The 14,186-nt window shown below is 36.8% G+C and overlaps 1 protein-coding gene across 2 annotated transcripts in view; it reads right to left on the reverse strand.

Annotated features, from left to right (window-relative positions):
- Nucleotides 1-14,186, reverse strand: part of COL19A1 (collagen type XIX alpha 1 chain) — a 317,390-nt gene that overhangs the window by 62,938 nt on the left and 240,266 nt on the right. For both annotated transcript variants that reach the window (XR_005990424.1, XM_041772509.1), the window contains exons 20-32: nucleotides 12,406-12,468; nucleotides 9,023-9,058; nucleotides 8,016-8,051; nucleotides 7,868-7,921; nucleotides 7,103-7,156; nucleotides 5,438-5,491; nucleotides 4,657-4,746; nucleotides 3,659-3,703; nucleotides 3,480-3,557; nucleotides 1,884-1,919; nucleotides 1,724-1,777; nucleotides 1,531-1,584; nucleotides 114-155 (exon numbers count right to left, since the gene is read on the reverse strand). Coding sequence is in view for 1 of the 2 variants with exons in the window: in XM_041772509.1 (XP_041628443.1) it covers nucleotides 114-155; nucleotides 1,531-1,584; nucleotides 1,724-1,777; nucleotides 1,884-1,919; nucleotides 3,480-3,557; nucleotides 3,659-3,703; nucleotides 4,657-4,746; nucleotides 5,438-5,491; nucleotides 7,103-7,156; nucleotides 7,868-7,921; nucleotides 8,016-8,051; nucleotides 9,023-9,058; nucleotides 12,406-12,468 (696 nt within the window). In the remaining variant the exon portion in view is untranslated. The remainder of the gene's footprint in view (nucleotides 1-113; nucleotides 156-1,530; nucleotides 1,585-1,723; nucleotides 1,778-1,883; nucleotides 1,920-3,479; nucleotides 3,558-3,658; nucleotides 3,704-4,656; nucleotides 4,747-5,437; nucleotides 5,492-7,102; nucleotides 7,157-7,867; nucleotides 7,922-8,015; nucleotides 8,052-9,022; nucleotides 9,059-12,405; nucleotides 12,469-14,186) is intronic.

The following is a 14,186-nucleotide window of genomic DNA, read 5'->3' on the forward strand; positions in this document are numbered from 1 at the left end:
TTAAAAATCGCATTTTAGTTCAGGCTAAGCAGCTAACTTAATTTCTGATCAAGATTTCCTTTCTAACTTTTCCTAAAAATTAATACATAATTTCTTAGATAGCAAGAGAGTACCTTGAGCAAGACACCGATGTCTCCCAAGAGAGGAAGTGCAATCTGCATTTAAGGAGAAAAAACCCAGATACATGTATTTATACTTATACATGCACATAATAACAATACAAACATACAATATAATGTAGATTTTTTTCTCAAAGTGCCATGCCAGTTGATATTTGTCATGGGGCTTCTAAGAGCCTCACTGTCAGAATGGTTGGCTTTATGTTCATATCACCAAATAGGCATATGACAATGACAGAACTCATCACTTTGAGAAGTATTCACTATTCCTCTACTATGAACACGTAAACACACTCATATTGTTATTTTGATTATGCATCTCTATTTTATATTTTCATGACATGGCAACTTTTATGCGAACCCTAATATATTCTTAGCTTTAAATAATACATGAAGGTAAATCATTTATTAAAAGGAAGTCACCACTCTGCCAAGCAAATTATCAGGCTGCTGAGAAATATGAAAAGTCTAGAGTGAGTTTGCCTTAAAGTTCTTTCTCACTGAAGTTCAAAAGAGTCAATAGGTGGCTTATATGATTTGCAAGAGAGCCACTGAGGGAACTCAGGCAGTGTTCAGGCCTCATGTCTTAAAATGTCCTTTGAGAGAGACACTGGAAACCCAAGTAACACTTTATAAGAATCCTAGATAATGCACACACATGATTCACTAGGCAGTGGAGTTAAAATAAGGCTAAAATATGCCTCTGCACGTAGCTTATAAAGGCACATAAAGCCCAACCAGTGTGGGAGGGAGAAGGATTTGTGAGACTTAGAACCTAGAGGCCAGATTTGGATTTTATCATACAAAACTCTTAATACAATGTCATGTACCATATGGCCTCTCAAATTATAACTGCCGATTCTGAGGCTATTTAAGGGGATTTCACTGTCGCTCAAAGCCAGGTTCATCCTGAAATAAAACTTTGGAACATACAGTTAGTGCCTAAACCCATTTTTTAAGAGCCTACTCAAGCCAGTTTTTATAATTTAATCATCTCAGCATTTTAAAGCCACAGAATCAATGGATATGTACCACATTGTAGGTAACTTACCTGCAAACTTTCATTTAGAAGAATGAAATTCATTTAGTCAGTAGCATTAAAAAGAACAGAAATTGTGGCTATATATTTTAACTCAATTTTCCATGGGATTGAGACATTATGTGCCAAGGCTCAGCCTGGGGCAAAACTGTACAACTGAATTATACCCTTAGGAAATAAGTATTCATCACACGCACAAAAATGCTGATGCAGCTTGAATATTTCCCCCTCTACAAAATAATGGGGATAAACAAAATCACCAAGCAGTCACTGAGCATTCTAATTAGTTTGGACAGTAAAAGTTGCTTGGTAGGCTGTTTGGCTTTTGGGTGCATTAAAGATACAAAAATCAGGCATAGTCTGTTGACTTACCGGGTCACCTGGGGGGCCTGGCAAACCTGGCCTTCCATCCCTCCCTGGAGCTCCCTGAAAACAGAATCATTGTGTTCAAATTTTTGCACAGTGGTACAGGTGCAGATTAAAATGGGGTGGTGGGGAGGAGGAGGAGGTAAAGGTGGTGGAGGAGATGGGATGGTTGGGAGGAGGAGGTAAAGATGGTCCTTACATCATTCCCTGGGGTCCCTGGAGTTCCTGGCAATCCAGGGAGACCTCGAGGGCCCTGTCAAAGGGGGAGAATAGTTACTTATGAGAATAGCTTTTTAGTAATTTCCCCAAAATAATCAAGCTAGATGTGCTGTGCCCAATAACTTGGTTAAGGAGCCTACCTGAATACCTGGCTCTCCAGCTGGTCCTTGGGAGCCCTGAGTAGAATGAGATCCAAATGTCACAATTCTTCCAGGAATGTCCATAAATTATCCAAGTAAGATAAAGAGCTATATATTATAATTTACTCAGTGGAACAACAGGGCTTGCCACATCACACACCCTGAAAACTCTGTGAAGCGGGCTACGACTTTTTGAATGGCAGGTAAACACCTAACCAGATGCCTGTTGCTGGAAACATCAGAGTGATTTTGCTAGGATTCCTAGGATATCTCTCTGAGTACCATCATCTGTCCTTGTCCCTTCACAAATACTCTGTGCACCCAAAGTCTGTCTGTTTGGAACCTGGCTGCTGAGAGGCTAACTGGCTCAGAACTTGCTTTCCTTGTTGCTTTCCACTTCGAGTCATTTTTCCATTTGAAGACATTGCCAGAACCGGTGTTCAGTGACAGGAACAGGCAGTAAAGCATCAATTGTCATTTTTTTTCTACTTTAGCAAATTGGAATTTGGGGTAGCCAACATGAGGCTAGGAAGTGATCAGTGAACCTAATGATCATAGCCTCTCTCCCTGGTACATAACCACACACCATGGAGGGAGGAACTGACAACCCAAGTAAATAAAAAGTTGAGTTCTCAGCAGCTGGCTTCAGTAACTGCTCAATGATATCTCCTTTCTTATTTTTTAAAAGAAATATTCATATTGCTGTTACTGTCAAAGCTACTGTTTGCACCCTCTATTTATACTGTGTCCTTAATAAACTTTTTAATTTTCTCCTTCAACCTCCTTCACTTCTTTAGTCATTTCTTGATCCTTTTTTTATACTGTGTTTAATCTCCCATCTCCAGTGGTCTTTTATATTCTTGCCCCAGAGAATCAATCACACCCATGTAACCTATTCACTATGTTTTCTTTTAGCTCTGATGATAACTTCATTACAAGGCCAATTTCCCAAACTAATGTCATTAGAATTCTACTTTTCTTGTTTCAGAATCTTCTCCTTTTTTTCATAGGAAATAAAAAGTTCTACCTCTTACTACTATTTAGTCAACAAGTACACATACAGGGGTTGTTACTATCAGGCACTGTTCTTGTAGCTAAAACATATCTTTAAAAACTGCCTATTTTCTGTCTACCCTATTATAAATGACTTATATTTTCTGCTCCTGAAGATATTACTTAAGAGATTTTTGATATTATATTGTTTATGCATACTCCACTTTAAATTCACTAAAAACTAACTTTATTTAATTTTCACTAAAATCAAACAGTAATATATAACTTAATCTCAGATATTTGTATAATCTTTCAAACATTAATTTGTACTTTTTAATATATAGAATAGAGGAATAAAGGGTAAAATAACTGCTTCTAACCCAAAATCAGTGTACGTGAGTCCAGCATGTGTACATCAATAAACATCACCATCCCTGTGCTCGGTGATGTAACCTCAAGGCTCATGAATTCTCTCACTCTGACTAGTGTTTATATTTCCTCCTCTGATCATTTCATTATTTTTCCTGATTCAAATTTGTCACTGGATTTTATTTGATTATTGGAACCAACAGGGTTTTAAGAGCTTGATGGAATTTCACTTACTGTTCGGCCAGGAACTCCTACCCCTGGTGGGCCTCTGTCACCTGGAGAACCGTGGACCCCTGGCAGTCCTCGCTCACCCTGTGCAACAAGAGGCTTCTGTTAGTATGAGACTCAAGCTACAAAAAAATTTTTGTATTTTATTATTAATTCTTTAGAAATTAGCTATGATATTTTCATACCTTTGGCCCGCGAGGACCGGGTGTTCCAGGATTTCCATCTAATCCCTAAGAGAAGAAAAAAAAGAGGTAAATAAGTTTCTTTTTCTAAAAAGGTTAAAAGCATTTTGGAGGTTATAACTCAACAATGTTTCATTGTGCTTCATCCTTGAACAAATGCTTTTCTGTCAAAGAATAAAGTAGAGGGAATACAAGTTTCCCTAGGTTATAGATTTTGTATAGTTACTTTAAAATAGAAGATGTTTTCATTTTTAAGGGAGGTGGGTGGGGGGATAGGTGAAACAGGTGAAGGCTATTAAGAGTACACTTATCATGGTGAGCACTGAGTCATCTATGGAAGTGTTGAATCACTATATTGTACACCTGAAACGAATATAACACTATATACAGGAATTAAAATAAAATAAAAACGATGTTTTTATCTTTAAAATGAGGCATCTGATATTGAGAACTATTTATTATTCACAATAAGTATAAAACATCAAAGAGGATGAGGGAAAAAGTATGTGAAATAGGCATATTGGTTCCTTAGATTTTTCAGGTATCCAGTTTTTCTATGTCCTGGAAATAGCCCGGGCCACAAGGACATGTTCTGCAAATGACCACGAATGCCCATCCTTGCAGAACCTCCGGAAAGAAAAGCTCAGAAATAGTTCTTCTATTTTAACAATAGCATCCTAGGAAGGTTTGTGATTTTAAACTAGTCTATTTTACTAGCTCCATAGACCCTAAAGAATTCATGCAGAAGATTTGGGGAGGGGGCGGCTTATGAATCTTTCAAAACTCTACATAAAATGGGTATGTGGATTTTTCTTTTCAGAAGAGATCCCTTCAGTTCTATCAAATTTCCAAAGAGGTTAGAGCTCTGACCTAAAGAACAAGATGAATATTTCTTTTTCTGCAGACTTCACCTTATTCCTATACCTGTGATCTGAAATTGGTAACATACAAGCAGAAATTAGTGAACTTCCAAGGGAGATATTAAGATGGCTGGTACTTACCGGTTCCCCTGGCAGGCTTTTCCCTGGAGGACCTGCCTCACCTTTTGGACCTGGCAGCCCAGGAGGGCCTATGATCCCACCTGGATCTCCCTGAGGAAAACAAGGTAAGATCTTTACTCCATTGCTCGGGTTTGTGGTGGGAGATGTGCAGGGAGTAGTTTCCATTGCTTTAAGGTATCATCATAGCCAAACTTCATTTTCTCATTCATTCACTGATTCAACAATATGTACTGAGGGCCTCATTCATGCAAGGCACTGTTCTAGTTATTTTAAATGCATTTTGATTTTGTGATGAGTAATGTTATAAGTTTAGCAATTATCATGCCATATGCATGTATATAAATACATGCACAAAAGGGACATCTATCCAGAAGTTCTTAAGATGATTCTTGTGTTCTCTTTAAGTTACTTGTGAGTAAAGGTTCAATATTAATATATTATTTCCATGTAGACAACAAGGAACAGGTCCGGAAAGATAGAGACTTCCCGGATCTACTCCAGAATCTGTCGCTGAGTTTGAAACAGACTTTCTGGGTCCTGAGGTCTTCATCTGTGAATCTGTCCATTTTGTCACTTTGTATTTCTGTGTCAGAATAAGGGCTGTCGCAATGCACAACTCCAGGGGGCACCATTCACGTCGTAGTTTATGTGTCTATCTGTCTCTTGCACAATCCCAGCAGCCTTGTCCTATCCCTTCTCTCCCCCAAAGCCCTGATGATCCTCTGGCTCCTCCTCCAACCTAGCTACTTAATTTACAAAATGGCTAAAATGGGAGCTATACCTTTTCTCCTTTAATGCCTTGCTTTCCCGGGATACCATGTTCTCCTGGCAAGCCCTAGAAAATTCAGAATTAATGGAAAAGAACAATTAGAGTATCTCCTATTATAAAAGCATTTCTATCTGTGAGTCTTTGTCAGGAGAACAGAATTGTAAGATACAAATTATAAGGGGATGGATTGATTTGGGCCTATTAAAGAGGAAAACATATTAGTGAAAATATGTGGCTTGTTTTTTCAAGCAAAGTGACCTGGAAGTAATAAAAAAGAAACCAAATAAGGGAAACTTGAACCAAATGCCCCATCCATATTATTCCCAAGAAAGGGTGGAAGGATGGTAGTTGGTAGCATCACATTATGATTTAGAAGGATGATGGGGTAAATAGGAAAATATACTTTTACTCTATTTGGCAACAGTGGCTCTTTCTCCTTTGATTTTATTCTCTTTATTAGCTCCAGCCGCTATCACTTAATCTCACTTCTTGGGCAACCTATGGTTCTACCTGTGCCACCAGCATTTTCTTTCTCTTCATAAGATCTCTTCACTAGGTACATCTATACCAGCTCATTAAATGGCTTGAGGGAGCAACAAAAAGCTTTGCTCACAAACTGAGTGTTCAAAGCACCAAGAAGAACAAATGCACTGAAAAAGAGACCTTTGGAAGCTCGGTCAGGAAGCATGGAGAATACAGCAGGTGGTCATGGGGCTGTTCCCATATTGATGGGGAAAAGAGAGATCAAATAGTCGCATAGAAAGTACTAGAATTGTGGCTAGATAGAGATCAGTTTCCAAGAAATTATGGCCAGCCAATTCTCTTATTTTGCTCAAGTGAGGATGATGGCGAGTCTTAACTCCCAAGTTGTCAGAAGGCCAGGCTAGGGTGGTTGCCCAAGGGACAAAAGGCTTATCTGGGGGAATGGATAGAAAAATGCATTTAAAAGACATGAAAGATAGAGAAAGAGAGCAACAGAGACAGAGAGAATAGTGAGACCACTAGAATTAGGTTATAATGCAACCTGGAGACTTTTCTCCAATAGCATTATAGAAATATTTTCAGCCAAAAGACCTATTCTTTTTAGAGGCTCTTGCAAGAAAACAACAAAAGCTTAAGAAGTATCTTTTTTGGATGGAGAATTGAACCAAAGCCATACATAATGAAAATGCTTGCTTTCATAGTGGTCCTTATTTCCTTTGATGTTTCCAAGTTCTGTTACTGGTAGCACACCACTGACAAGCACGTCCAAAATGATAATTTAGTTAATTTGACTTCCAAAGACTGATGTATTAGGCTAATAATATTCAAAATGACCTCATATGAATGTAGGAAGGTCACAGGACTATTCCCAAGATGATGGGAAAAGGAAAGATTCTAATAGTTGCATAGAAAGTGCTAGAATTGTGATCAGATAGAGATCAGTTTCCAAGAAGTTATGGTCAATTAGTTCTCTTATTTTGCTCAAGTGAGGATGATGGTGAGTCTTAATTGATTAAGATGATTAATTAACCTTCCTAATAACCCCTGACATCAAGTGTCATCAGTTTTGGTAGTAGAGATGACCCATGTCTTTGGAAAAGGTAGTATAACTAAGTCACATGAAAGATGTAGAAATTCTTTAAGACATTGATTTAATTTCCACATATCAAAGACACCTGTATGTGCTATACATACAGTATCTCCTGGTGGTCCTCTGGGTCCCATAGAGCCTGCAGGTCCTTCTTGACCCTGAAAGAGAAGGTGATATATCTTTCAACTCTGTTAAAAAAATTAGATCATACCTGAATATACGTAAAACATGGTATGACCTTTATCTGCAGAAAGACGAGCTTTCTACCATCCTACCTTCTCTGAGTAATTCTGAAATGTGCTTGGAGTAAACAAAGATAGTTTGAAGATGTTCTCATTTAAATGGGTCTTTCCCCACCAGCAAGTGACACCAGGATAACCTGCCTTACACTTTGGTGGGAGCACAGCACATTAATTTTTCCTGCACCTCCTGGCAGCTGATCTTTCTTGGGACACTCCTGTGGAATTCTACATGGGGAACTCAAGCATCTGCATAATTTTGGCTTAGAGATTGAATCTTGAATCCCATTCACTTTAAAGCTTAGAGATTGAATCTTGAATCCCATTCACTTTAAAGATATAGCTCAGGGTCATTGGTTTTGCTCACATTATTTACTCTAAAGCTTTTAGGGATGCTATTGTGAGTATGCTCTGAAAATGAGATTAAAAACCCTACTGTGAACCAAAAGGCACAATTACTATGTGTGTAATAAATGCAGTCAGTGGGGGGAAAATCACTGTGGAAACATGATAAAGTCTCTGAGAACATTTGTGAAGAAAATGAGTGGCACACCAGAGCACTTTGTTTTACACGGAAATGGCTATAAGCCAAAATTATTTCCTCTTTTATCTCACTTATTTCTTATATACCTTTAGTCCTGGGCTTCCTATTAAACCAGGGGGACCGGGATCTCCAGGTTCGCCCTGAACACATGGGTAGGAAGGAAAGTGAAACGGTTACTTTAATCTCCGCAATCTCATTGGGTTGGAGATGCAATGAAGAAGGTCAGGAGATTACCTTTATTCCCTGTGATCCTATTAGCCCAGGTTCTCCCTGTAAAAAAAACAAAACAAAACAAAACAAAACAAAAAACATTTATGTAATGCTTAAACTCAGATGTGGATGAGCATCTCTAATACTTGAATTTATCTGCATTTCTAGTAATTAATGTATAATAAAGGGGGAATATGGATGATATGATGAAGTTAGGGAGAGGCATTCTAAAACATGATTTAAAATACTTATTGCTAATAAGTAAATAATAACTCCTTATTTTCTTTCTTCATTTATTTATGTTATTTAAATTCAAGTTAGTTAACATGTAGTGTAGTATTGGTTTCAGGATATCTTTCTTTTTTTTTATAACAGTTTATTGCCCAGTATCACTTTGACTCTGTAATCACTTCATTCTCCACTTAGGTGACATTGTCATGATTTGCTGTCAGCTAATCTTACATCTCAGAGAATTAAAACTTCAGATGAAGGAGGAAAAGAAAGTAAAATTTGTGTTATGGTGATTCCATCATTGGGTATATGTACTTAATAAAAAAAAACAGAAAAAAGTTAAGGTTATACAAAAAGGGACAATACTGTCTATTATGAGTTTGCTTTCCTTATTTCCATGACTTATGGATCCCTTTGATAAAATCATCCTGTTTGATAAATTCAATTTGTATCATTAACAGAATTTTTGTAAAAAAATCTTGGATTTTCATTTTGTATTTTAGATATCTTAAATATATGTCTTTCAAAACATTTGTGTCTAATCACAAATGGTAATGGTTAAAGAAAATATACACTACCCAAGCCAAGTGGTAAAGTGTCATCACATGACAAAACTTAACTGGGTTCAAAATTTCTCATTTATCAAAATAAAAGAGTCAAAATTCACAGAGGAAAAAGTAAAATGCTCAGAGAGCTTATTTTATTAAATGTATTTGACTCCAAAGTATACATATGAGAAATCAGAGAGATAGAAATTGATGAAGTAGAAGACCCAAGATAGTGATAAAACATCTACTTACTCTATCTCCCTTTTCACCTTTGGAAAGAGGCTCCCCCTAGGAAAATGGGTAGAAAACAGAATCATTTACGAACATTTTGAGAAATAAACTGTCCAAAACCAAATGTGGATAAATCCTGCAGGCCAAATTCAGATCTCTGTCACAAAGAAGCCTTGAAAATGACTCAGAATGTCACATAGTCCACTTGTGCAGTTTAAAGGAAGCATATAAAAATTAATTAAAAAACTCTTTCATATTCCCAGGAGAACAGTAAGTTAATCATTCTAATACTATTTTGAGAATCCTAAGTGGAACAAATTGGAATGCTGCCCAAGGCCAAAGCTTCCTCTTGCATGGTTCACAGAGATGATCTCTCTCTCTCTCTCTCTCTCTCTCTCTCTCTCTCACACACACACACACACACACACTCACACGTGTACACACACTCACATGCTTTCTCTTCTTAGCTTTTGTTTTTGAAGTTACATGGACATGATTTCATTTAATGTTCACAGTAATGCTTGGAGGAAGATATGGTCCCATTTTAAGCACGAGGAGACTCAGAAAGGTTCTGAGTAACTATGAGTTATTTCTCCTAAAATAGCATTCACTCACTTTATGTCTCCTTGTTTATCTTGTCTATAAACTCTGTGAATGTAGGGATATAATTCATCTCAACTATCACAGCATTCTGGTGTACTCTGTTGGTACCTAGTAAAAGTTTATTAGAGAGTTTCAAGTTATACATATATAACAATAATAGCTGATGTTCATTAAATCCTTGTAATGTATCAAGCACTGATCTAATCACTATTCTAGTTAATTCTTACATGTCACTGGGGTAGGTGTGATTAGAGGAAACTGAGGCACAGAGATGTTAAGTAATTTACCCAAGGTTATATAGCCAGTGAGAGATCATTCAGGATTTAAACCTAAACAGCTTGACTTTAATCCCAGGCTTTGGTTGCTCAGTCTGATTTTATTTGTAATTTGATTTACTTATGATTTGAAGTGAGTGAGGTGACAATAAGATGGAAACCCTACATTTAGAAAATTTTTTCTTAAAAAAAAAAAATTTTTTTCTTGTGCATATGAAAGTCAAGAGAAAGTGTGAGAATGATATGTTAGATAATACTACTCTTGAAGGTCCTCTTAGGGACTGTGAGTCCCTTAAATAAATCACTAATAGGAGATAAGTGGTTAGTAAGTAAACCCCTGTGTTTTTCACCTCATGTCCTATGTACTAGGGACGACAGGGCTCAACTCTTCTCTCCCATACTTCCCTATTCCCTTGCTGTTACCTGGGGCCATGAAGCTAATTTTGGCAATGACATGTGAGCAGAAGTGATATGTGTTACTTGCAGGCTGAGGCCCATTTATGATTCTCCAGTCCCATTTCCCCTGTGTGGTGACTGAGATTGTGTATTCCAGACCTGGTGGCTTAGGACCTGGTGATAATCAGCCTTGTACCTGAGTGCAGTGGGTGTCAGTACCCACTCCTCCTGATCCAACCATACTGGGTATGTAGCATGAGCAAGAGAAAACCCTTTCTTGCATAAAGCCAGAGAAATTTCAGGGTTAGTTTGTTACCTAGCATAACCTTGCCTACTATAATATGCCCTGCATCTAGCCAATGTGATTAAATATCTTATTATTGTTTATTTGCTAAATATTAGATCAGGGCTTCATTTATATTCTTATCTGTCAGCCTTAAATTCAAAAATTATACTTGATTTTTAAGATATGAGCAATGGGCCTCATTGCTTATATAACTGCTTATTTTTGCTCATGTCACTTGCTTATCTCAGGCTTACTTAGAGCCACTGTGAATCCACATTGATTAAAGCAACAAGTTAAAAGCAAAACAAAACAAAACTAGGAGCCTGGTCATCTCAAGACTTGATATTTAGTCCTAGTTCCAACGGTTACTATCTGGTCAAGTCACTTGCCTTTGAAGAACCTCTATTTCTTGATCTGTAAACTCATCTATAACTATAAGCTCTAACATGTGATGCATATAGTCATATTCCAAATATCCAGTAGTGAAGGAGAAACTTCCATTCAGGATAAATGGTTCAGCATCCAAATTTCGATGAAAACCATTCCTCTTTTGGGGTCTTCTGTTTATTTTGCCAAGTCAAGTCCGGATTCTGTTCTGGGATAGAAAGGTTGAGACCACAAAGAGCTAAAGTACTCTCTATAATAATGTAAAAATGTGTTTCTCGTATGTGGGGGGCAGAGAGGAAAGCAGGCAAAGATGTTCAGTAGTTCCCCCTTATCTGTGATTCCCTTTTCCATGATTTGTTATCGACAGTTGACTGCAGTCTAGAAGTGGATGATCCTCCTTCTGATGAATCACCAGGTCAGTAGTATCCTAATGCTATGTCAACATGCCAATGTCATGCACCTCACTTAATCTCATCATGTAGGCATTTTATCATCTCACATAATCACAACAAGAAGAGTAAATACAGAGAAGATACTCTCATTGTCAAACATGTCCTATGCAGATACATAAACAAATTTTGGCTTTGTAATATTAAATGCGTTTCATACTGTTTCCATCTGGCACACAGACACTTTAGTGACCTCTGCATTCACTATCCCTGCTAAACCAATGTCTTTTGTTCCCTCTGACAAGGAAAAAGGGAAAATTGATTTTTAAAAAATATTATACTTTTTAATAAAGATGAAACATGGAAATCTGATTCTTGCCATTTTTTATGGGCTGCAGTAGGTTGCTTTTGTCTTTTAGCAGAGTTTAAAAAAGTTATTTTTAACTAGAATTCATGTAATCTTTTAAGCTAGTCCTATTTGGATATAAATGATAATTTAGGTTTTCTTCTACCACAAGAACTAAATCTTGAAAGAAAGTGGTCTCAGTAATACTGAAAAGTGGCTTGAGAAGGTACTTTGATCTTATAAAAACTAAGGAAGGAAAATAACTTTAGAAAGTATACTAAGAGCATATAGATACACATTTCTAATTTCTTAGATATATTAGCTCTAATCTTTTGATATATTGACTTTATTATTTATTATAGCTGTACTGTTTAGTTATAGCAGGACAGCTTAGTAATTTTTAAACTCTGGTTTCTAGAATCATCCTACCTAAGTGTGATTCATAGCTCTAACATTTATTAGCTGTGTGACCTAAGGCAAGTTACTTAACCTCTCTGGATCCCAGTTACCTCATGTGAAGAATAGAGGTGATAACAGCCTACCTATTTCATTTTTAAAAAATAGATTGAGTGACTTCATGCCTTGCATAGATATTTGATCTATTGTTGTTTGCCAAGGCAGGAGCAAACAAAGCTCATGGAACTGGGGCTGATTAGGAAAAAAGCTTTTAATTCTATCTTTTAAAAATATCCTTCTTTAGTCCTAAAAGCTTTCATACTTACCGATTCTCCTTTTTGACCTTTCGGGCCAATGGACCCCGGGAATCCTGGTTGTCCAGTTTCACCCTTTTGAGAAAAAGTAGAAGAGAGATTTTGCATGAAGTCAGAAGAATACTGTTGGGTTCAGAGTGATTGCTTGTGCTCCTGTCAAGCATGGAATTTCTCTACTATCATCCAAGAGATCATAAACTAGTTCTGAAACTAGTTAGACTGTTTGCGTGATAATGTATTTGTCAGCACTTCACAATGCCTTCAGCTCTTTCAGAAATCCATAATATTCATTATGATATTTAAAATTAATGTGAGATAAAATTATTTTTCGTTTCTTTTTTAATATATTTTTATTGGAGTTTGATTTGCCAACATATAGCATAACACCCAGTGCTCATGCCATCAAGTGCCCCCTCAGTGCCCGTCACCCACTCTCCCCATCCCCCACCCAACCTCCCTTTCCACCACCCCTTGTTCATTTCCCAGAGTTAGGAGTCTCTCATGTCCTATCACCCTCACTGATATTTCCCACTCAGTTTCTCTCCTTTCCCCTTTATTCCCTTTCACTATTTTAAAAAACTATTTTTCAAGGAATGATGTCCAGAGAAGAAAACATGATAATTTTCTTGTTTTGCCAAAAAAAAATTGTGTGTGTAATCTTAAAGACATTATTACATTGTCATAATGATCTGGACTTATTTTTATCTCAGACACTTCTTTCTTTTTTTAGGCGGGGGAGGTGAAGGAGTGAGGGAGCCATAGGAAGAAAAGTGAATCTCTCAGCTGTTTCCGGCATTTATATGATCACTTAAATGACTAGCTGTGGACAAAGAAAGCATTCTTATAGATGTGGCAACAGCAGCTTAGGAATGTCTAAGATGTTCTGGTCAGAGATCTTGAAGAGGGGTTTGTACGTGACATATAAAAAGTATTTTGAGGAAATACAATTGAGAAATAATAATGCGGAAAGGAAATAGATCACGAATCAGACTTTGGAGGAGTCCTAGTGTTGTGCTTCCTTTTAACATCTGCTGAGATCCTTGAATACCACATGAGGGTTAAGGTAAACATAGCCCCTGGAAGCTATGTATGTTGGCTTTATTCTAACCTCAAAAGCATTTTTGCAAATTGATGCTCACCATTGCATTTCTGGGCATATACCTTTCTCATATGTCTTGTATATTTTTTATTTTGAAAAAAATCTACATAAAACATAAGGTGGAATACATCAAACCTCTCTGTACCAGGCACCCAAAATGACAGAAATACAAACATTTACAAAGAAGAAATGTCCTGTATTTCCCCCTCTATTTCTATCCCAGAGGGAGCCACTCTCTTAAATGCACTATTTATATTCTCAGTTCATATTTTTTCACTTTTACTGCACATACATAATCACAAACAATATGTTACTTGGGATATTTAAAACGAATCCCATAAATAGCTTTATTTTATATATTATATTCTGTAACTTTTTCCACTCAAGGTTGTTTTTGATATCCTTTTCTATTAATACATATAAATCTAGTTCACTCGTAACCACTGGATAGCATTATTATTATTATTTATATTTTTTGGATAGCATTTTATAATGTTAACATACCAGGGGTTTAACCAAGCCCCATTGATGGCTATTTGGGTTATCTCTAGATTTCTTTATTATAAACAAGGTTGCAGTGCACATCTTCATTTCTTTTCCCTTCTATGAATATGTTTATCTGTTTATTTTGAAGCCTCAAACAACAGGCTACCCAAAGTACTTCAAGAAAAAATTTATTACAGTCCTAAAAATG

This window comes from Vulpes lagopus, chromosome 1 (genome assembly GCF_018345385.1).
Source record: "Vulpes lagopus strain Blue_001 chromosome 1, ASM1834538v1, whole genome shotgun sequence".
Taxonomy (NCBI): Eukaryota; Metazoa; Chordata; class Mammalia; order Carnivora; family Canidae; genus Vulpes; species Vulpes lagopus.